This window comes from Nothobranchius furzeri, chromosome 8 (assembly GCF_043380555.1).
Source record: "Nothobranchius furzeri strain GRZ-AD chromosome 8, NfurGRZ-RIMD1, whole genome shotgun sequence".
In the NCBI taxonomy this organism is placed as follows: domain Eukaryota; kingdom Metazoa; phylum Chordata; class Actinopteri; order Cyprinodontiformes; family Nothobranchiidae; genus Nothobranchius; species Nothobranchius furzeri.
This window is the reverse complement of record NC_091748.1, coordinates 57,388,610-57,412,688: the sequence shown is the minus strand read 5'-3', so window position 1 is coordinate 57,412,688 and position 24,079 is coordinate 57,388,610. Positions and strand designations below refer to the sequence as shown.

General features: G+C 41.5%; 2 protein-coding genes across 2 annotated transcripts in view; one reads left to right on the top strand and one right to left on the bottom strand.

Annotated features, from left to right (window-relative positions):
* xpr1a (xenotropic and polytropic retrovirus receptor 1a) overlaps nt 1-9,761 on the bottom strand; it is a 73,856-nt gene extending 64,095 nt beyond the window's left edge. The window contains exons 1-2 of the mRNA XM_015971314.3: nt 9,470-9,761; nt 3,976-4,027 (exon numbers count right to left, since the gene is read on the bottom strand). Of these exons, the coding sequence (XP_015826800.1) occupies nt 3,976-4,027; nt 9,470-9,538 (121 nt within the window). The 5' untranslated portion in view covers nt 9,539-9,761. The remainder of the gene's footprint in view (nt 1-3,975; nt 4,028-9,469) is intronic.
* A 4,178-nt stretch (nt 9,762-13,939) lies between these two features.
* Nucleotides 13,940-24,079, top strand: part of acbd6 (acyl-CoA binding domain containing 6) — a 54,720-nt gene continuing 44,580 nt past the window's right edge. The window contains exons 1-4 of the mRNA XM_015971316.3: nt 13,940-14,432; nt 14,629-14,693; nt 15,126-15,222; nt 20,993-21,072. Of these exons, the coding sequence (XP_015826802.1) occupies nt 14,154-14,432; nt 14,629-14,693; nt 15,126-15,222; nt 20,993-21,072 (521 nt within the window). The 5' untranslated portion in view covers nt 13,940-14,153. The remainder of the gene's footprint in view (nt 14,433-14,628; nt 14,694-15,125; nt 15,223-20,992; nt 21,073-24,079) is intronic.

Below are 24,079 nucleotides of genomic sequence, written 5' to 3'. Positions count from 1 at the left end.
AGAAAATGGCAACCTCAACATTGAAGTGTACCGGAAGCCCACACACACAGACCAGTACCTCCTCTTGGACTCACATCACCCTCTGGAACACAAACTTGGAGTAATCAAGACCCTACACCACCGGGTAGAACATGTTCCCTCTAAGCCGGAAGGGAAAAAGAAGGAACACACACATATAAAGGAATCACTTAAAACATGTGGCTATCCTAATTGGGCATTTATAAAGTCAGCAAAGATGCACAAAAAAGAAGACCAGACACCAGCGAGGGAGGATAAGAAAGACAGACGCAACAACCTTGTCATCCCCTATGTAGCCGGTGTATCAGAGAAACTCAGGAGGGTTTTCTCCAAACACAACATACCAGTGTACTTCAGGCCCAGCAACACACTCAGACAGAAACTGGTTCACCCGAAAGACAAAACTCCTAAACACAAACTGAACAATGTGGTGTATGCTGTACAGTGCAGCGAGGAATGCCCAGACCTCTACATCGGAGAAACCAAACAGCCACTTCACAAGCGCATGGCACAACATAGAAGAGCCACCTCCACGGGACAGGACTCAGCAGTTCATTTGCATCTAAAGGACAAAGGTCACTCTTTCGAGGATGCCAACGTTCACATTTTGGACAGAGAGGACAGATAGTTTGAAAGAGGAGTAGAGGAAGCCATTTATGTCCACTGTGAGCAACCATCTTTGAACAGAGGTGGTGGTTTACGACACCAACTGTCTGCCATCTATAATCCAGTTTTGAGATCCCTTCCCAGATGCCTCAACGCCCAAGCATATCCTGGGCCATCTGACCTCAGGAATTCACATGATAGGGTGGGGCCAGGCTTCACAATGAGCTCACCTGAAACTCTGGCTGAATAGGACCCACACCCACCCTCACACCTTGGCTCATGTGTTTATGTAGAAGATCATCGGGGGTCTTTTGTTCCCTCTTCGGGGGGAAACTCCCACTGGGTTTGAATCTGGGACTCTCCACCATTTGACCTTAGAACTGAAGAAGCCTCTCGGATGAGAGGTGAAACGTCTTCAAGCAACTCAAAGAAGTCCAGAAGCTTTTCTTTCTAAGCTCCTTAGAAAGCAAAGAAGCGTTTTTATTAAGCTTAGAGGTGAAGAGTGAAGCTGTTTACACACACAACCACAGAAGTTCTGTGTTCTGCTGTGAAAAGTAGTTTTACATTCAGGGATTTGCACAGCTGACACATTTTAATGAAGTAAAAAATTTTTGTGTGAAGAACATAATTTTTATCTTCTCATGTGGGTAAATGTAAAAATGTGTTTATTGCCTTTTTGTCACCTGTGGTCTCTGATTTTCTCTGTAGGACTGCAGGTGTCCAGGGTGAGGAGAGGCATTACCTGGTGGTCCTCCTGGGAGAAAGACCTTCTACTGTCATCATGTTAATGTTATTTAGCTGTTTGATATTTGAACACATTTATTAAAACAAATACTAATAACTTTCTGGTCATTGATTTTATCACCAGTTTTATTATTACAGATATTTTTGAACATGTTACATGAACAGAAAATGAAAAGATAGTAAGGAGACAAGATTATTTATAATACGTTACAATTACTTACAGATCAAAACCAGTATGGTTAAATGGTTAAAGCAGGATTAACCTGAGTGACTCAGGTGACTCAGTGACCCTGGATCATTTATTTAAACTGAGCGAGCAGGAAGTCTTTGGCAGTGCAGCTGGATCTGCTGCAGGAAGATCCAGACGTGGATGGAGGGCTGGAGCAGACCCGTGGCTGGACGTTTCTGGTCAGAGGAACATCATACGGGAAGATCTGCAGAGAGCTTTGGGATGCTTCCTCTCACTGTCCACTCCATCGTCCATCTACAGGGACTGCTGGGCTGGCTCAGACGATGGCTATTACATCTCTAAGATGTATTCAGAAATATGAAATGAGGATATGGTTTATGGATCCACTGGTATAACAATTGTGACTCTTCAGCAAATAAAACCACAGTGTTGTTTTTAATAGAGGTTCCTACATAAATTACTTGCCTGTTAACAGTAGTGGTGGTCTGCTGGTACCTCTTCCAGGACAGAGCACCGCTGACCTCCTCCACACACATCTTCCTCAGGCTCATCCTCCAGACCCACAACTTCACCAGCACAGAGGCAGATGTGCAGCACAGTGCATGCTGACGTGTAATAGATTAAAAAAATAGTTTTTTTCAATTGAAAAATGTAAAACAAACATATAATGGTTCTGTTCTGTTTAAAGAAAAGCAGTAGGGAAAACTACAGAGAAATTACATTTTTAAGACAGATCTAATCATTATTAGGCTTAAGTTGAATAAACAAATGCACATTGAAAACACTTCAATGCTATTTTATTTAAAAGCCTGTTTTTAAAACGTTTTACCCCCATTTGATGCAAAATAAGAAGTTCTAAGGTCCAATTTACATTAGAAAACATCCTACTGCATTCAACATTTATAATGCATTTGGTTTATATTAATTACCTACATGTTAATACTCTGTAGTAATGTGTTGTGTACGTTTAACAAGTTCATTCTGTAGCTTAAAACATACATTAAACCATCTAAAGTTAACATGTAAGTCCTGAAAGCTTCTAGAATAAACAAAGTTACTTTACCTGAAAACGTTTGTGAACGAACGCTGCTGATGGACGTGAAGCTGCTGTAGCTCCTTAATATTCCTGCTCGATTTTCGCTAGCTTTAGCATTTTTCCTTTTGCGTGTAGCTGCCGCCACGGCTGTGACGGGACCTACGGGCCACCGTAGAGGTGAAGGCTAGACTGTCCGAATTCAGAGCCACTGGGTTTCGGTCTTAGCGGTCTAGCAAGGACCTGGCATTGCTAGACCGGCGAGGACCCGTACTCGTAAGCATCCTGCCCGTGGATTCGGACACACCCATTGAGAACTGCCTTGCTGGGTGTTTATACTGGAAGATCCAAATGCATTTTGGCCCCAGCCACTGAGTGATTTATAAACTAGTAGAAGCACTTCGAAATCAGTTCTGTAGGAGCATTCTGAATAAGCTTTTTGGTAAGTCCAGCCAAAAGACTGTTACAGTAATTAAAACTAGGTAAAACCATTTCTAGTGGTTGAATCTGCCTCATACAGGCTTTCGCACAAAAAGGCAGCTATGACATCCTTACATGCTCGGTGAGGGTGTGGACAGTCACTTCCTTCTGTCACCCATCTCAATACTGATCAGCTGGAACTGAGATCTGTGAGCTGCAGCTCTATCAAAGGCATGACGCTCAAGACAGAAAAATCTATTAATACCTTGGCATTTGTTGGGACACAAGCCCAGAAATGCTTATTCAAAAACTGATGAGCAGAAAGCATTTTCTCACCCCTACATGTAGGTCAAGAACTATTTATTCTGCTGCGTGTGGACACATCCACAGTCCCAGACAGAGCTGCGCGTCACAACACTGTAAATTATAGGTCAAGCCTGCAACTGAAGAAAGTTGTTTACCTCTACACATGGTTGTCCGAATAAAGAAAAAAATGGTTTCAATTATTTCCTTCACCTCACATCACTCAGGGTAATTATAGCCAGTGGCACCCGTTAATCAGCAACACTCAGCGGGGCTGGTTCTGACCTCCAGCTCTGCTAAACCAGACTGGTTAGCAGGGTGCTACTCTAAAAAAACTCAAGATATTTATATTATAAACTATTTTCTACCACGTTTGGGATGTAATAAAAACACCTGCTACATTTCAGACTACGTGTGTATGTTAATCTATTCCTTTAATCGGGTTAATGAAGCTAGAGTAGGAAATTAATGATATGAGGATTGGCTTTAGTCTTGTTGAGTCAGAAACCCTGGAGAGTGTTGCAACAAGTTAGCATTAATTTCAATCTATTTTTTGCAGATGAGGGGTTGTTATTCTGAGGATGCCCAAACAGGGAGCTGCTGAGTACCCACGAGTCTCTGAAATGAGTGTGTCAGTGTTTGTTTATCTGCATCTCCTTACCTTCCATGGACGGAGCCTGGTCCTGGGCAGCGTACAGCATATCCTTGAAGGCCTGCAGATAAAATCAAAGTTTAAATGACTGTCTTTATACTAGAGATAGACTGATATTGTTTTTTTTTCTATTGCTGAAATTGATGCTGATATGTACAGGTCATGGTCAGTCGATGGCTGATATGTGCTGCCGATTTTCATGTCCGATATCTAGATGTTTCCTGCTTTATTTGCATGATAAAATGTCACTAATAACAACAGTGGATGCACAACATTTCTGAACCTGGAATCTTAATTTTGTGCACTGCGCAGTATTCAAATCAAACGTTTAACCTAAGTTGTTAAAACAATTTCATAAACTGACCAAGTAGGAGACATAAAACTGATTAATAAAAAGAAACGTCGGTTTACAATCATCTTTAGAGTACTTAGTGAGCGTTTGTGTTTCAGGAACATAAATATACATTTAAATATAAAGCAGCACATGGCCTGCCCACGGATGTGCCTGACTTTAAATCTGCTAAAGAGGAATATTGGATTACTATTGGCCCGATATGTCGTCTATCCATACTTCAGATACAAGAAATACAAAAAATCTGTTTAAAACATAAACAACTTGTTATGTTCAAGTTGCTGAATATTTCACTAATGCATGCATGGACTTATTGAATTCCTATAATTCTAAAGCAGTGAGTATTATCTGAAGATAATTAAGGCATTTGTAATCACACTATAATAGATTTTAAGCACTTTTAGAGCTACTCGAGTTTCCACATTAGGTCTAAATCAACCGTTTACATTTGTTCAAATGTACACATTTTAAACATTACGATGGGCTGGTAGATTACTTCAAATGTCCTTGTCGCTTCCTGCAAACCAAAGTTTTGCACAATTTTTGGACAATTGCTCCATGCAGCACATCACAGGACAAGTCCCAGTTGGAAGAAAACATTCTGAGTGGAAAAAAACCTTGTTAGGAGGTTTGAGTGTGAACAAGAAGTGATTCTCTTCATACTGCATGAACTTCTAAAGATGGATTACCAATAATTTCCCAAATGGCAAACAGAATAGGAAAAGGTGTTTTAACAAGGGGTGCATTCCATTAAGAAGAAACTGCTTGTGCAGCTGCAGAAGTGGAATGCAGCCCTTTTCCTTACACCTGTCTTCCCTACTTTGTGAAACAGGCCACTTTCCTGAATATTTCAGGTTTTTCTCTGCTCCAACACACCTGGTTTGAATCAGTGGAACGCTAACAGACCTCTGCAGAGCTTCAGTATTGAAAATGGAACTGAACCCCTACATCAAGTCTAACAGATCAGGAAAACAGCTAAAACATGGTAGTCCTCGAAGGCAAACATTAGACACCACTGCTTTAGAATATTATTTTAAATATTAAATCCAGTTTCTTTATATAAAACATGGAAGTCTTATTAAAATCAAGATGTGCAAAAATAAAAACCTCAACCTTGTGGCATTTTCAAAGCAAATCTCAACAATTTGTTTATTGAACAAAGCAATATTCTTTGTTTCTGAAACATAAATGCATCAGCTTGTACATACAGATGTAGGTGTTTTTGTAAACACTGTGGAAAATCCTGTTTGGATGGAGACCACTCCAAAATGAAGTGTGCTGGGAGCAGCTGCTTGATCAATGACAGTTTCCTTTTAATGACATGCACACTGAAACTTCTGCACTAAAGCCGACTCGCAGAAGTAACAGTTTTGCTGTGTGGCACTGAGCTGCCCTGTGTACTGATGCTGATTGCTAATACATGGCAGCCAGCAGACACCACAGCCATATAATAGGTGGGAAAATGTGATTTCTGATTTAAGGGAATTGAGGCATCGCCATGGTGATAGCTATGATAAAAAAGATACGCAGTTTGTGTCTTTGGGGAACTGACGTCGATGTGCAGCCTTGGCTCACACTAGTGAAACCTGTGAAGTGTGATTGAGCTGTTGAATGGTACAATGGGTTTAAATGACCGTGCATTAGCATGATGATGGTGAAAGGTCAATAAACCCAACAAAAATCTGAAATCTGCACAATAAGGATTCAGCAGAATGATCACCTTAATGTTGTTTTTTGGAATAAAAACCATTCAAAGCTTCACTAAATATGACTTCAGTGCCATGAAAAGGAATCTAATGATGTCCAAGAGATCCATTCAGAGTCAGAGAAGATCAAATGGATCAGTTGAGACAGCAGCTCTGAGTAAGTGGATCTCAATGTGAAGTGTAGAGGAGAGACTGAGAGGAGGGGAGGAGGGGTGCAGAGGGAAGGTCTGGTAGGGTACCAGATGTCCTCCCAGTGGGGGAGGAACGCTGAGGTGAGGATGGAAGGGAGGAGGGAGGTATAGAAGGGAAGGTTCTCAGCAGTCACCATGCCATGCCTGTTGTATACATAATTTTCTTGTTGTAGCACAATAACACGTTCATTTAACACAATACAGAAATATTCTTGTTGAGTTTCTACACAAAAGAAAGCTCACTATTTAACTCATACACAGGAAATAAAATACAGATAATATCTGGCATTTGAACAAACAATCAGTTTCTGAATCACACCCACACTTAGGGTAAATCAACACAGCAATTAGATGGCTGGAGCTGTAAATGTGAGCCTTCACTTGCAAGCTCCTCCTCTTCTGAGCTCACAAGAGTGATTAGACTCGAGGCAAATGCATAAATGGCCTTGTGCTGATGCCCCCCCCCCCCCCACACACACACACACACACCTGAATCTCGGTATTATTTCTCCACTATCATGCTGAGCAGTTACACAAAAACATCTCAAATCAACAGTTGTCACACACACACACACACACACACACACACACACACACACACACACACACACACACACACACACACACACACACACACACACACACACACACACACACACATATTTCTACTTTTGTATTTTTGATGCTGACTGTAAATTTTCTATAGGTGTAAACAAATCCAAACAGTTGTGCAAATTTACTGAACAACAAAGTGTCATTACATGTTCCTCTCCATCAACATACATCGATGCCTTTCGGGGATGAGCCTCTGGAGATGGCAATACACACACACACACACACACACACACACACACACACACACACACACACACACACACACACACACACACACACACACACACACACACACACCTTCATAACAAACAGCTGTTTAGCATATAGGTTTATACCTACAACCCCACAGAATAAAACACACAACTCATTATCCTTTCACTCAATCACCTGGTCAATGCTTCAACATTCAAGTCAAGTGTCTTACTAACTAAACCCTGCGTTTTCTGGTACAGACACTTTTCTGCTGCATCGTTCTCATCTGTATGGAGACTGGCTGACCAATGTGAGAAGACCGCAGACAAAAGACAACACGCACGCACGCACACACACACACTCACACAGGTCATTAGTATTAGTAGAGCACAAAAGACTTAATGTCACATCACACCGCATTCATTTTAAACACAAATAGCTGCAGTCCTACACATGTCAATACAAATGTGTGGGTGCAATACATTTCTGCACAGACTGCTGATGTTCATGACTAGTTATGAACAGACAAATTTCAGGTGTGTTATGGCTGCTTCATACGGAAATATAGCATGCAGAATTGATTGGATGTTTATAAAAATGAACTTAATTTTCTTTTCTTCCTTTAGAACGACCTGCTCCTTGTTTAGCACCTCTGAATATGACCTGCACACTTGTTTAGTTGTATGTTGATTATATTAAATCCTTGAGTGTCATCAGTAGACATGCACTGTCCTGTTCAGAAGTCAAACAAAGACTGAAGGCTCTCACAGAGGCACAAACACACCCAGGTGCACGGTCTTTCTATATTTCAGATCGGAGAACGGATGCAAAATGTTTGAAAAAAAAATGTGAGTCACAAACATAGCACGATGACAATCACTGACACAGTACACAAATAGTTACTGGCACACGATCAATAGCGCACGAGGACTTGATTACATTTATCAATTCTCATCAAAACAACAAAAACAGTTTAATTTAAGTCCTAAAGTATTTAACAAAATGCTTCAAGGCTCAAAATTTGAGTGTACATTTGCTCATTCTTTCAACAAAAAGCCTAAGCACAGATGACAGAAAATCTATCACCATCCATCTCAGGTCAGTGAGTGCCGTGGTGAGAAATGGAGGTGTAAAATGGCTGGTATGGCCATGCATCTGTCCATGCATGGGCTCAGTGTGCATCACTCTGTTCATACAAAGAAACCACCAAGATTTCATGTGTACATAACACATCAAATGCAGATATCACCCAGAAATAACCTCCTCCCATTGGGTTTATTAATCATTTATTTCATTATTAATCCACTTTTATGTGATGCTTTTGTATTACATGATGATGGAAGCATATTCATGTTGAGATAGAGAGGTCCCCGTGTCTACTGCAGCCAATTGTCAAACCTGAGAATAAAATCCAGGGCATGTTACCAAAATTAAACCAGTTCAGTGAGTTTTTGTTGGGTCTGCTGTGCAGGGTGAACTGGGTATTTGTCTATAATTCATGGAGCTAAATGGAACTGAGCAGCATGTCTGCACTAAAGCTCTCACTAGATCCACGGAGGAGGAGGATGCAGAAAGATACCTCTCCTCAAATATATAAAAACATGTGTACAAGGATTCATGTCTAAAGCTGCAGACATGACGGACAGACAAAACATGTTAGGCAAAGTCTTGCAGATTAAATTATAACGCCTTGGATAAAAGTGTCAAATAAATAACCTCTAAATTTAGAAATTTCCTTAAATATGCATTTGCATTTTTATTGAGGTTTTTTTTTTATCTAAATTCAGTAACACATTTTAATTAGTGTCTGGGGGAATCACCTTGTAAAAAGATAAAAATAGTAAATTAAAGGGGTTATCTAAATACGGCATATGACCACATTGTTGGGAATTGTAAACCGTTGCAAATGGTGAAGCCAGAATGGAGGGAATAAAAATCCTGCAACAGAAAAGAAAAACATCTTTGCAAAAAAAAAAAAAAAAAAAAAGAAAGAAAGAACGAGAGAAAGAAAAAGCTATTATTTAAAATATATTAATATTGGCATTTGTTTGGTACAAAATGGAAAAAGAAAGAACTATCTTGATTGTTTGATGACATTCTTACTATAAATGATCCAATTTACCCTAATGACAGCAGTTCAGCTGTTGGGTAAACTGTTCATCTAGTTAAATTTTGAGGATTGTAAATTCTGCAAACGACAATAAACAATAAAAGGTCCCTTTGGCTCTTAACAACCGCAGTCAATTCGCCATTCATAAACAATGGGGTATCCTCTACCTTCACTCCTTTATTACTCTCAAGAGAAAGACATAACTAAACGCATAAAGCCTGTTTGAGGAAGCTTATGTTAATGTTCTTTTTGTTTCATCAAACATCTCAGATAAGTTAAATGCTCTTTTATACATCTAGTATTATTTAAATAGCCTACATAATAAACTGGACTTTACCTCATACTGGAGATATTGTTTCCTCCACTCTGGGGTGATGTGGGACGCAAGATGCTCCGCGAATTTCATTTTTGCTGAAACAAGAGTTCCTGTAAAAGCTGTTGAATCCTGGAGCGCGTCCCCGTCGACGCGACTTTTGTTCGGTCAGACAACTTGCAGCCTCAACGTGCGCTGCTGCGGAAGCTCCGGGCTCCGGCTCCGCTCCCTCTCACTCCCACTCCGCTTCAGGCTCGTCCCGCTCTGTGCGCTCCGAGCAGATCCCGTCCCGCATATTATTTCCACGTGAGGGTCAACAGCGACTGCTCCTGAACAGGTGGTCGGACGGCTCAGCTTGAGAGTGGCTCAGTGACTCTGCTCGGTCCCTCCCTGGGCTGTGTCCTGGGGACATTGCGGGCGGCCATGCGGTGGACTACAGTGACGTGTTTGCGTCAGCAGAGCGCGCAGTGGCACCGGACCCGGCTGGGACCTCCTGATGCCTGCTGACTGGGCATCCGGACAGCCGCACCATCATTTATCTACTTCTGCTTCCATCTAGAGCCTCTGCACTGATGTTGCTGTCTGGAAATAAGACCAGACACAGTTCTCTGATAAAAGTTAGTACCTTATCCTTCTGGTGTCTAAAGCAGATTTTGAAAACTCCCCGCCCAAAGTGATTGTTTTGACTGAGTTCACCTGGATTAAAAACTTAAACCCCATTTGTTTAGTACAGCTCGTAATATCCAGACAACCCAGTCGAATAAAAAAAAATAATTCAAACTGTAACTTCAACAAACACCCTTTCATGCGCAATAATGTCTCTGCAGCTTTTTCAGAAGATGTTTTTATGATCCTTGCACATAAACTCTAGTCAAATGACAAACTTATGATTTCTTTTTCTTTACCAAATGCACGTTTCTAAATCAAAACACGTGTGTGCCCAAGCGGACACCCGAAAAGCTACATATATTTTTTATTTCAAGTTCAATGTGTATTTTCCTGCCCACAAAAGAGTACAAATACTAAGAAAGATTTATTCTGACTGATGTCCCAACTCAGGCATTAGGAGCCTATAGTGAAAAGTAGGATAAATCTTTTTTATTAAAAACATAAACTTTCACATTTTTTGTAAATAATATTGATATTTTTATAGACCAAGTATTTTTTCTGCAACTGTTAATAAATACTAAGAAAGATTTATTCTGACTGATGTCCCAGCTTAGGCATTAGGAGCCTATACATGCGAGTGAAAAGTAGGATAAATCTTTTTTATTAAAAACATAAACTTTCACATTTTTGTAAATAATATTGATATTTTTTATAGACCAAGTATTTTTTCTGCAACTGTTAATAGTTGTAAACAAAGCAGCGCGATGTTTTATCTGTAAATGGGATGACAAATTGTTTGTTTGACAAACGCTTGTGTTTTCAGATTGAAGAACAACTTTTAGGGAAAAAAACAAATAAGCAAACATTAAAATTAAAAATACGATAAAAAGATATTAGTCTGAGGTAAATGCCGTGCAAAAGAACGGTATTGGTTGATACTATACTATGGTTGAAGCATTTTATTTTTCCACAAGTCAACATTTCTGTGATTATTGCAGTCACAAATCCGTACGCCAAAAGCACCCTCTGCTGGACTAAATAAGCCATTGCATTTACGGTTAAAGTCTCGAAAAAGTGAAGAAAATAAATGCAATGTGTACATCATCTATCTGTATTACATCTAAATGTTACCTTGAAGACTGACTATATTGTTGAGAAATGACTAAATGTGTCTTGCTGTGAGAATAAACTGTTTTGAGCTCTGATTTAATTCATCTTCTTTATTCCTTTACAAATGATTACAACTTTCCATTTTAGTTAGTTGATCTGCAACCCAAGCATTTTTCTAATAAAATTAGTTTTGAAAACAAGTAGATTTTATGATTGCTTAATTTATTCAAATAGCTGTATAGCTTCATAGTGTTTCTGACGAGTTTAAACTGACGCAATTTATTTCTACAGCATGTGTAAGTCATTTTTAATAAGTAAAGTATTGCTTGTTTATTATGACTAAAATATAGAAAATTAATTGTCTGTTCAGTTTCCAGCTCGTGATTTCCGACCTGTGGACAAGGCCTGGACAAAAGTACAGCCGGTGTTGTGCCAGTAAAGGTATTCCAGTTGGGCGTGACATCCAAAGGCAACTTTGTTAACAAATAGTGAACAGATGGAAGAAACTCCTGGCGTTTTGATCCTTGATAAACATTTATTTTAATATATTTAGTCTAATTATGTTTTTGTACCCTTGGACCATAATAGTGTGGATTTTACGATGTGATACAATATTTCCTGGGCTGGACAAATAAAAGTTTCCAATCTCAAATCTTTGATTAAAAAAAATATATTGAACAAGTGTAATGTTGAGTAAATGCACAGTAGTATAATACAGTAACAAAGATATTAATGAAAAAATAAACAGATGAAACTAAAATTATTAGCCCCATGAGCAATTATGGAATATTTCCCTAAACTTATTCCTAATGTTTACAACATTGATGAAACTTGATACAATCAAACATTTGTGAGTGTTGTTTGGAAGCCTTTGGTACATTTTGTAATGTAAAATAACATTTTATGCCTGCTTTATATCAAATATAGTGAAAAATAGGGTTTTCAGAAATATCAGCATGAGAATGTTTGCTTTCACACCAACAGTTATTAACCAATCAGCTTTGAAACTGTGCAGTCAACTGGCTTCCTAACAACATTCAGTCACTATAAAAAGACTCCAAGGAACAGGGCAATTGAGCACATGACAGGGACTACAACGCCTACAAAGACAAAAGAAATCAGTCTGGAGCACAGAAAGAAAATGGCCTGTGAAAAGGTCGAGGACTACCTTGCCCTTTCCAATTATTTACAGTCTAGGAGTCGAACTATTGTACATTGCATCAAGATCAAGTACAAGGAGACAAATTCTGTAAGAAACAAACTCTGAACGTGGCTGTAAGAGCAAGATTTCAAGAACTTTGGAGAGAGAGGTAGTTAGGGATATCAGCAAGGAGCCTCGGACATCTGCCATGATGATTGGTGCTGACCTGGCCTCTTCTGGCGTCGGCGTTTCAAGGAACACAGTTGTGAGGGCTCGTCATCATAGGGCCAGCAGAACCCCTTTACCCTACGAGCTACACATCAGAGCCTGACTGAAATGTGCCCGTTTGAAAGATTAATATTAGTTTTGGAAGTCTGTCCTTTGGTCTGATGAGTCTAAAGTGGAACTGTTTGGGCAAATGGATGTTGCGTTTGGCAAAGAAAAAGCGAGAGAGTCCTTCAACCATCACAGTTCCCACAGGTAAGCGCAGTGGTGGGAGCATATACTGAGGGGTTGTTTTGCAGGTTTAGGCACAGGGAGCCTTGTTTGGTGTCATGAAACAAGTGTCGTGAAAAAAATCTGAGGAAGAACATGCAGAAATCTGCTTGTAGTCTAGGCTTAGGTCATTGCTGGCTGCTCCAACAAGACAATGACCCAAATAATACATGAATATCCAACAGTTAAGGACATCAAAACCAAGATCCTGACCCACACAGAGCCCTGACCTCAATTCTACTGAGAATCTGTGGTGGGTGCGCAAAGTGAATAAAAGCTTGGAAACCATGTGATTTGAGCCAGCTACAACAAATTGTAAAGGAAGAATGGACCAAAATCTTTATGGAGAGCTGTGCCAACCTAGAAAAGAACTACTCTAAGAGATTGTTGTCAGTTGTGGCTAGAAAGGGGGAACTATTGATAGCCAGGGGCCTAATAATTTTGGATGTCTCATTTCTGCTGTTGCTTGTTTCAACTTTGTGTATCAATAACATTTCCTAATTAAATTTATTGTTTATGTGTATGTACACAAATGTAATGGTGGAGAAGTGCAATGTAAGTAAATAAAAAACAGAGTCCCAATCAAAAGTTTAGGACCACTTGAAAATGGCCAAGAAACATATTTGGCATGGTTGGATCCTAACGAGTTTCCAAGTAGAGATTCATCAACAAGAAAAAATTAAAGAGACAAAGCATTTTTGAGCATGTAATTTATTGAAAACAATGCTTAAACTAAAACAGGCTGTTTTACAGCTGATCAAAAAGTCACACCCCAGCAGACGTAATAATCACAACTCCACACAGAATTTGTTTCCCCTTTAACTGTGTCAAAAAAAATTTAAACAAACCTTCCTCATGAAAGAGCATCAACAGATGTGTGAATGCACATTTTGTATGTGCCATACATGTAAACAGCGTGCTTGATTTTAAGTTATTTTCAGTACATTTCTAGTCAAAATGTTTTGTCTCACTCCCATTTCTTCTTGTTGCAAATTGAAGCTCTGCTTGGAACCTGGTTGGTTTAATATCCAACCATACAAAATATGAATTTAGCCATTTTTCAAGTTGACCTGGATTTGACCTGAAATACGTCACACATCATGGGTGCGTTTATTTGCACAGCTCCGGAACCTTTCTTCTTGGCTAGAGATTGCGCCGACCTCTTTTGATGAAAGGACTAAACACGGACTTACCGTAGAAATGAGTCTGGCATCGATAACGGATTAAAAGCGTTATTAGCAATAATAATAATACTTTTACAAATAAATATCTGACAGCTTCTCTGCGGCTGCTTTCCACTCGGGGATTTCTGGTGGTTGTGGTTTATAGGACAGCGCGTTGTGAACAATAACAATGGCCTCTGGTTCACCCTCGTCCTCCCCGGACACTGCGACGGGCTCGGGTACGGATCCAGCGCGGCCCGATACCGGCGAGCCTCTTGGTGGAGCGGGTTCAGACTCGGACTCGGACTTGGGTTTGAGTAAATTTGATTGTAGTGCCGTGGAGATGACGGAGGAAATGGAGGGAGAGGAACTGGAGCAGGAGTTTGAGTCTGCAGCTGACCGAGTGAGAGACTTGATTCAGACGGCCAGCAGGGACCAGCTGCTGTACCTGTATGCTCGTTTTAAACAGGTGAGTGTCACATTTTCAACACCAGTTTTAACCATACGAGTGTGTCCGTCTGGCGTAGTTAGTGACCCCTAGTGGCTTCAGATGAAACTACAGCCACATACTCTGAAGGAGTGTTTGTTCCAAACATGTTTATAACAGTGATCCAGGTTCAGATGGGACAGCAACCAGATTAATTATGTGTGTGTTTTGTTTTCAGGTCAAAGTAGGGAAGTGCAACACCCCAAAACCTGGTTTCTTTGATTTTGAAGGGCAGAGAAAATGGTATGTTGTTTAAACTCGCTGGCCTCGTTGAAATATAGGAATTAGTTTCTAGTTTATGTATTTTTTAAATTAAATTAGTAGCATGTGCATACAAAAGGGAAAATAATTCCCTCACATGTGAAAATGAAGAGAGTATTTAGTCATATTTTAGCCTGTTGTCTTTTAAAGGACTTATACCCACAAATGTACCCAGATACTTTTACCTGAAATGCAATCATAAAACGGTGTAACAAGTAAAAGTCTTTCTTAAAATGTACCATTATATTCAGATTTTCTTTGGCAGGACCTTTACTTTTCCAATCATTGGTTTTATTGTATTGTGAAAGTTTCCTGACCTTTTAATGGACCTTTTAAGAAAATCTCGGTCCAGATGAAGCCTCACACCCTTGACTGTTGAACAGGATTGTGATGGAGTTTGTGATTTCACCACAGGCTAGCCTGGAAGCAGCTTGGAGACATGGACGCTGAGCAAGCGATGCGAGAGTACATTACCTGTGTCAATGTGTTAGACCCAGAAGGCACCACAAAGGTAGAACCAGAGCTGCTCATTCAAACGTTTTTCTGAAATTTGTTTTAAAAAAGAAATAAATTCCAAATAGTTCAAATCCTCAAAGATATTTGAGAAGTAAAATGTTTTAAGAATAGAACCAAGAGGTTTGATGACCTTTTTAGTATTTTCCTTAAGCCTACCTGATTTAACAATGTGAGGATAATTATTTTAATTAAATCACTTTGTCTGAAACACATGCTGTTCTATTATTGATCTTATGAACCATTGATAAATAAATAATTCTCTCTTTGTAATTTAATCTAATTTAAATTTGGGTTTGCTGTATCACTTCATTACCCTCTGCTGAAGTAGATGGATGTTTAACAGAGATGGGGCCACTAGATGTCAGTGTTACATAGTTGACACCCACATCACCTCGCTTCTCCTCCAGCTTCACTGGCTGCCAGTCAACTTCAGGGTTCGTTTCAAGATCCTGGTTCTGGTCTATAGGGCCTTACATGGACAAGCACCATCTTACATTGGTGATCTTCTTAGTCCCTACACCCCCAGCAGGTCCCTGAGGTCCAGTGATCAAAGCCTACTGGTTGTGCAGCACCAGGCTAAAGACCAAAGGTGACAGATCATTTGCTGCTGTGGCCCCCAGACTCTGGAACTCTCTCCCCCTGAGTCTGAGATCAGTGGACTCAGTGAACTCCTTTAAAAAGCAGCTGAAGACTCACTTGTTCAAGCTCGATTTTGTATGACCTTCTTCACCACTCTCTCTTTATTCTGCTCTCCCCACCTATTCCACCTTCCTCAGGATCCACTGATTTCCCTCTTTCCTATTCACTCTCTCTCTTTCTTAACATTTTTTCTTTTAAGTCCCAATTGCCTATTTTTGCTCATTTTAAATATATTTTAAACATTTTCTAAATGCTTTTTTATATTTTAATATTTTTTTTGTTTTTGTGAAGCGCCTCGTGATTTTTATCTTGAGAGGCGCTATAGAAATTATATTTTCTTCTTCTTCTTGATTTCTTACATTCTTTACGGTCTCAACTTTGAGGTAAATACATCCTAAAAATACCCCCCCAAAATAAATATGCCAAATAAATAAACATACATATATATGGCCCACTTGGGCCAGCTCCTCCGGGGGAATCCTAAGGCGTTCCTTGGCCAGCTGAGAGACAGAGTCCCTCCAGCATGTCCTGGGTCTCCCTTTAGGTCTCCTCCCGATTGGACGTGCCCAGAAAACCTCACCAGGGAGGCGTCCAGGAGGCATCCTAACTAGATGCCACAGCCACCTCAACTGGCTCCTCTTGATATGGAGCAGCAGCGGGTCTACTCCGAGCCCCTCCTGTGGCCCTTTTTCTCATCTCTGGGGATTTCAACCATGCTTCTCCGTCATCTGTTCTGCCCACATTTACGCAGTATGTTACCTGTCCCACCAGAGACAATAAAATACTGGACTTGTTTTATGCCAACACCAACGAAGCATATTCGGCACAGGCAGGCTGTGGCCCCACGTATAGTGAGGAGGTGGACTGATGAGTGTGAGGAGGCTCTCAGGGACTGCTTCAGCACCACGGTGTGGACAGAACTCTGTGATCCACATGGGGAGGACATCAACGCCATCACAGATTGCATCACAAACTACATAAACTTCTGTTTTGAGAACACTGTTCCCTCCAGGACGGTGCGGTGCTTCGCGAACACCAAACCATGGATCACCCCGACGTCAAAACTCTCTTAAAGGAGAAAAAGAGAGCCTTCAAATCTGGGGACAAGGAGGAGCTGAGAACCGTTCAGAAGGAGCTGAGGAGGAAGATCAGGGAGGGGAAGGCCAACTACAATAGGAAAATGGAGGAGCAGCTACAGGAACAAAACATCAGTGGGGTGTGGAGGGTGTGGAGAAGCCTAAAAACCATCTCTGGCTTCAAAACACCCCACTCACAGGGGGAAGGGGGACCTGAAGTGGGCCAACAACCTAAACCTGTATTTCAATAGGTTTGACCAAGCACCCACCCCTACCCCCACACAGCTGCATTCAAATAACTCCACACCTGGACGGCCCCCTACAGCTACAGCCCTTCACACCTCTGGCTCCTCCATTCAGACCTCCATTCAGACCATCATGCACCCCCCAGCAGGACTCGGCCCCCTCTCCAGTACAGAGCTGCACTGCCCACCCCTCTCCTTTACAGCAGGCCAGGTGAGGAGAGAGCTGATGAAGATCAAAGCAAAAAAAAAAGCTGCTGGTCCTGACAACATTAGCTCTAGGCTCCTTAAATCCTGCGCAGATGAACTGAGTGGAGTTATGGAGCATGTCTTCAACCTGAGCCTCAAGCTGAGGGTGGTACCACAGCTCTGGAAGACCTCCTGTGTGGTTCTAGTGCCAAAGACACCAAAAGCTAATGAGCTCAGTAGCTACCGGCCAGTGGCTCTCACATCCCACCTGATGAAGACACTGGAGAGACGGATCCTGGGACACCTCCGGTCTACTGTGGGACCTTCGATGGATCCACTGCAGTTTGCTTACCAACCAGGGGTTGGAGTAGAAGATGCATTCACTTGTCTACTACATCGTGCTCTGGCCCACCTAGAGAAACCTGGCAGCACTGTGAGAATCATGTTCTTTGATTTTTCCAGTGCTTTTAACACCATCCAGCCAGGGATTCTAAAAACTAAACTGGAGAGGGCTTGGCTGGACCCTTACCTGGCAGAGTGGATCCTGAGCTATCTCACAAACCAGCCCCAATTTGTGAGAGCCCGGGACTGTGTGTCTGACCCGCTGACCTGCAGTGTGGGTGTGCCCCAGGGCACTGTCCTGGCTCCATTTCTCTTCACCCTCTGCACCTCTGACTTCAGACACAACATGGACAGCTGTGTCCTGCAGAAGTTCTCAGACAACCCTGCGATTGTCAGACTGATCATCGAGGACGACGATGTGGAGTACAGAGGACTAACGCAGGACTTTGTCGATTGGTGCCAGTAAAACCACCTCCTGATAAAGCAGGGAAAACAAAGGAGGTGGTGGTGGATCCTCACAGACGCCGACCAGCTGTCCCCTCACCAGTGAACATCCAGGGAACAGACATCAAGAGAGTGGACTCCTATAAATACCTGGGTGTTCACCTGAACAACGAACTGGACTGGTCTCAAAACACAGATGCACTGTATAGGAAGGGCCAGAGCAGGCTCCACCTCCTGAGGAGACTACGGCCTTTTGGGGTGAGGGGGACACACCTGAAGACCTTCTACGACTCTGTGGTGGCATCAGCAATCCTGTGTGGTGTGGTGTGTTGGAGCAGCAGCATCACAGAGAGGGAGAGAAAGAAGCTGGACAGGCTGACAAAGAAGTCCAGCTCTGTCCTTGGCTGTCCTCTGGATTCTGTACGAGAGGTGGGGGACAAGAGGGTGCTGGCAAAACTCAGATCCATCCTGGACCATGAGTCACACCCCCTGCAGGATGCCTTGTCTGCTCTGGAGAGCAGCTTCAGTAACAGACTGATCCACCCTCGCTGTACGAAGGAGAGATACCACAGATCTTTCCTCCCTGCTGCTGTTAGACTATAATAGTCACTGCTAACAGAAGCCATACATCTGTAACCTTCCACTGCAAATATAATCTTTTCAAAACGCGTGCAATATAACTACTACTCTCATTACCATGTGCAATAATTATCTTAACTTATTATGTACTCTTGTGCGATATCTTGTGTGCTACTGCTGCTATCCTGCAGTACCTGAGCCATTGCAATATTGCAATTTCCCCACTGAGGGACTAATAAAGGTATTCTTATTCTTATGACCAAGCTTCACACCCTCTCTCTAAGAGAAAGCCCACCTACCCTGCGGAGAAAACTCATTTTGGCTGCTTGTATCTAATTTTATTGGTCACTACCCAAAGCTCGTGACCATAGGTGAGGTTTTCTGACTCAAGACCATGGTCTCAGATTTAGAGGAGCTGATTGTCATTCCAGCTGCTTCACACTCGGCTGCGAACCGCTCAAGCGAGATCCGGGATTGGTGCATCTCTAATTAAAATCATTTTCTGGATCTCTGACACAAAACCTCATGTTGTGTTTGTGTTGTTAAATGTAGTCACTCCTAACCAGCAAAGGTCTTGAAGCTGACGGAACACTCAAACACATTTCTTTACCCGGAGTTTGACTTCCGAGTCATTTTTAAAGTTGGATGTTACGTGAGGGGGCATAAAAATATTTTCTATATAAAAAATTTAAACCGGTCACTGATGTGTTTTAATGGAATGTGATATAAACAGGTAACACAATCAAAAAAACTGATGGCTGCGGAGGAGAAAAAAGATAATCTTTACATGTCCATTTTTTTATTTATTAAACTGGGGAAAAACAACTTTGGGATTTTCTACAGATTCTGCAAACTAAAGCCAGCAACTCACTGGCTTGTGACTGTTTGTGACAGATTACAGACAAAATTCATCAACGTTTTCATTTTCCTCTCATGAGCCACAGATTTACGCTCTTATGCAGCTGGAATTTCAAGAGTTTGTTCAGATATATTGTGCCACAAGTTTAACAGTCTCAGAGTCGCTGTTGGTTGGTAGAAAGTGTGAAATATGTGAGACAACTTTGGGAAAGCTTTGTGACCAAATTGTGAATCAAAGAAAGGTAAACTGCAAATAAATGGAGTCGTAATTAGGACCTGTTGTGGCTAAACTGCAGCATGAAAAATTATTAAAACTCAAGAAAACCACAAAATGTACTAATTCAGTATGAACCCAGTAAGTTTGTTACTATTGTACTATCGTGTTTCTCTGCACTCATATTTTTCCTCTTGTCTCTTTTCATCTCTGACCCCATTAACCATTTCCTCCATCTTTCCTTTGCTCTTCTTTCTCATTCATGTTCTTTTTTAATAGTGTCACTGTCCGCCACTTTTCAAATCCTGGCACAATGCTCTTCAGATGTTCTGCGGGGAATGACTTGCTGACTCTGCCTCACAGTTTCTCAATAACAGAGGCAGCCTAGCAAACGCACATACCTCCTACCCGCCTAAAAAAGAGCCTGATTGCATTAGTGTTAACAAAGCATCATTGCATGGCAGTAGCTATTCTTCTGGAAGCACAGTTAAATGGTGTAAGTCGGAGTGCATAGACAGAGAAGCAGGGGAGAGAATAATAGCCACAATTTGACCTCTGTCCCCCTCTCAATTGTTGAGCAGACACTGGCTTTATATTACATTATGGTGCAGAGGAGCAGGGCCAGTGCATCAGCGAATATTCAGACTTTCTGAAGTGAATTAGTTTGTCCCAAAAGTGCACGCACAGTTGTTTTGCTTCTCCTGCCGTACTCTCCCCATTTTCTAGAATCAGATTTGTGCAGGTTCTTTTGTGAGTCAAGGTTGGTTAGGAAAGAATGGTCTGGGTATTAAAGTCTTTGTTGAGCTGTATGAATGTGGAGCTCCAAGAAGAAGCAGAAGATTAACAAGAGTCACAGGGGCAATATGTTCAATCCCGTTTGCATTCATCGTGTTGGTTATTTATTATGAAGGTGGTCAAGCCTAAAGCCCAAGAGAGGTTTCATGTATTTATTTACAAAATTGCACCTTTTTGATTTAACATGATGCCAGGCTGTAGGTGAGGGGGTACAGGTGGGGCTCTTCATGGTGAATAGATGGGCCCAGCTCTATTATACTGGGCCTATAGAAAAGCTGGGGTCATACGCTGCTGGTCCCAGCTACAGTTGGTTGATCTTTTATATCTGTAAATGTTAAATGTGTGAAAACTGGATTGTGCTGGGTGAAAAGTGAATCGTTCTCACAGGAAAGACGAGGAGCAGAGAGACGAACGGGTTTTGGAGGTGCAGCAGTCAGCTCTCTCTACCAGGAGGAGGAAACGATAAGGTATTACGCACGCACGCACGCACACACGCACGCACACACACACACACACACACACACACACACACACACACACACACACACACACACACACACACACACACACACACACACACACGAACCAGAACCAGAACCAGAACCAGAAGGCAAAGAGGCTCCAGTCACTGGAAGCTTAGGGCAGATCAGTCTGAATCTAGCATTGTTTTGCTGCTGATGCTGTATTTGATTTTATTCAACAGTCAGCTGGGGTCTCTAAATATCACACAGTTCTGATTTATGTTAATGGAAAACATTTTCCATTTGCTCCTTTCTGGCAGACCTACTGAAGCTTACACCCCCCCCCCCCCCCCATTCTTCATTTCCATGCAGAAGAAGCCTTTTTTGGAGATGAAAATGAGATGTGTGCACCCTGCAGGTTTTCTTCCTAAATGGCTGTACATGATTAGTATGCACAGTCCTGCTGAGAAGCACCCAGAGTCTCCCCTTTCTAATTACACAATTAAACAGGGTGGGGTGGGGGGAACCAGGCATGGCAGAGAGCGGAAGATCCAGCAGGCTTCCCAGAACAATGTTCCCCTCGGTGACATCCGAAAGCGGCGATAACCTCATGGGTCGGGGTGTGGGATCCAGGCATGAACATGAACAAACACACACCTGTGCACATATGAGCATACACTTCATGCCATACATCTCTGCGATTATCATCTGTAGCCATGCATAACTTACCAGAGGTGATAAACTCACTGCTCTGCTGCGTTTCAATTTTCTCTTTCTCGCGTATGAACACACTCCATATTAAAGAGCTAAGCACCTGTTAACCAGGCGGGTTTAATTGCACTGCTCACTCAACCTCTTGGGTGTGTGTGTGTGTGTGTGTGTGTGTGTGTGTGTGTGTGTGTGTGTGTGTGTGTGTGTGTGTGTGTGTGTGTGTGCATACTGATGACCATTTTGACCATTTTCCCTACAATGTGAGGACATATTTCAAAGTGAGGACATTTTTTTGGTCCTCAGTGTTTTTAGAAGCTTACTAGACCAGTTAGAGGTATGGTGTGAAATAAGTTTTAGATTGGGGTTGGGGTATGGGTGGAGTCACAAAAATGAATGGAAGTTAATGGAGGGTCCTCACTATGAAAGAAAGACAGACGTGTGTGTGTGTGTGCGTGTGTGCATGCGTGTGTGTGAGTGAGTGAAACATGTATTGACTGATTAGTAATACCCCTGAACTAATGAGCTGATGTGTTTTATCGGAGGTTTTGAAGGCTACTTTTTGAGTTCAATCACCACCTCCACATAAAGGCTGTTTTCTGGAGTCTCATTGGTTGCTTGTACTTTGACAAAGCTCGGCCTCGTTGGGAGCCTTGATCAGGGCCCTACAGGAAAGGCGATGAGAGAATGTGTAGGTGTGTGTGTGTGTGTTTGTTTGATGGATGGTGTGGTCGTGTTGTTGATCAGTGCAGCTCAGGCCAGGTAGATGAGTATTCTCCACCATTATGACCAGTTAGACCCTGATGGATGAAAGACATATCTGCCAGTACACCAGACTGGACACACACATGTGTGCATTCTCACACACACAAACAATACAAACAAACACAAACCGTTGGTGCACCAATGATGACAGAGTAGCCTGTGACCTTCCCAGCATGCTTTGCGGCTATGTTGTTTATAGGTCTAACATTAATCAGTTGTTTGTTTATAGCTTGTAGTTTTGTGGATTCTCCACATGCTTGCACAATTGTTGGTTGTGTGTGTGTGTGTGTGTGTGTGTGTGTGTGTGTGTTCCTTCATTTTGAGCTTTTTCTATATAACCCTATACTACTTACTAAGTGTGTGTGTGTGTGTGTGTGTGTGTGCTAGCTCATCATTCATATCTATGTGTGTCATGCATCCTTCATGCTAGTAGTGTCTGACCATCAAAGAAAGACTGATGACCCAGCTTATTGATTAGTTGCCTAGGGAGACGGATGGTGGCCACCCATCAGGCACACTCGGGGTCACAATGGCCATCAGACAAGGAAGTGGGCGTGTCCTGGCATTAGGTCTCATGAATAAACATAGCCGCAGTAATCAGGAGTATGTAAATGAATGTGCTCATACATAACCTCGCTGTGATAAAAGCGTAATGAGTTATTCATATTTCACCATCAGATGATGAGAGGATGAAGAGAAACGCAATAAAGAAAATAAGTGGGCGAGATGAGAAAGTTTAGGTGCAAGAAAAGTGCAGAATACTGATAAAGAAGAGACTATGGATGAAACTTTGTGTCTTGCTAAATGTTTGACATTTAGGGGAAAAAGGTAAAATTTAGAATTTTTAACCATGCAGGTTATGGTTCTTCAGAGGCATCAGCTGTGCTGATCAGTCTGTACAGGACCACTGTAAAATACTTTAAATCCCTTGTAGACTAGGAATGAAAAACAGTAATGTTGATTTTGTGTAATCCATCACCTTGCCTAGAAACAATTTCAGTGTCGAGAATAATGCAATACTTATTAGTCGTGCTTAGTAAAATCACATTTACTTTTGTTTTGATCAGTATTAATCACAACTATCAAACAGGAAAGTGTATTAAGTTTGGATCTGCTATACAGAGACTGCAGTTACAGATTTAATTCAGCAGATAGCAGAGTTGAGCTGTTTAGTAATTCAAATGAGTTTGATGATGATAGAATAAATCGTCGTCGTAGATCACCGGACGATGATAGAATAAATTTAGATTCCCAAAAAATATTTGTGCCTATTTAAGATAGTAATTATATCAAACAACTGTGATTGCTATACACCAGCCAACTACATAAACTTAATTTTCATCCTGGTGGTGAAAACACACAAGTAAAGCATGGTAGATAGTGCTGCTATAAAAGCAGAGAAGAGCTGCTATGGAAGCGCGGATGTCTGAGCTGGAAGTCGGTGTGTAAGATACAGATGTGGACAGAATTGTTAGTACCCACAGTAGTCACAGAAATAACTTAAATCTGACAAAAGTGATAATAAAATAAATTTAACCAA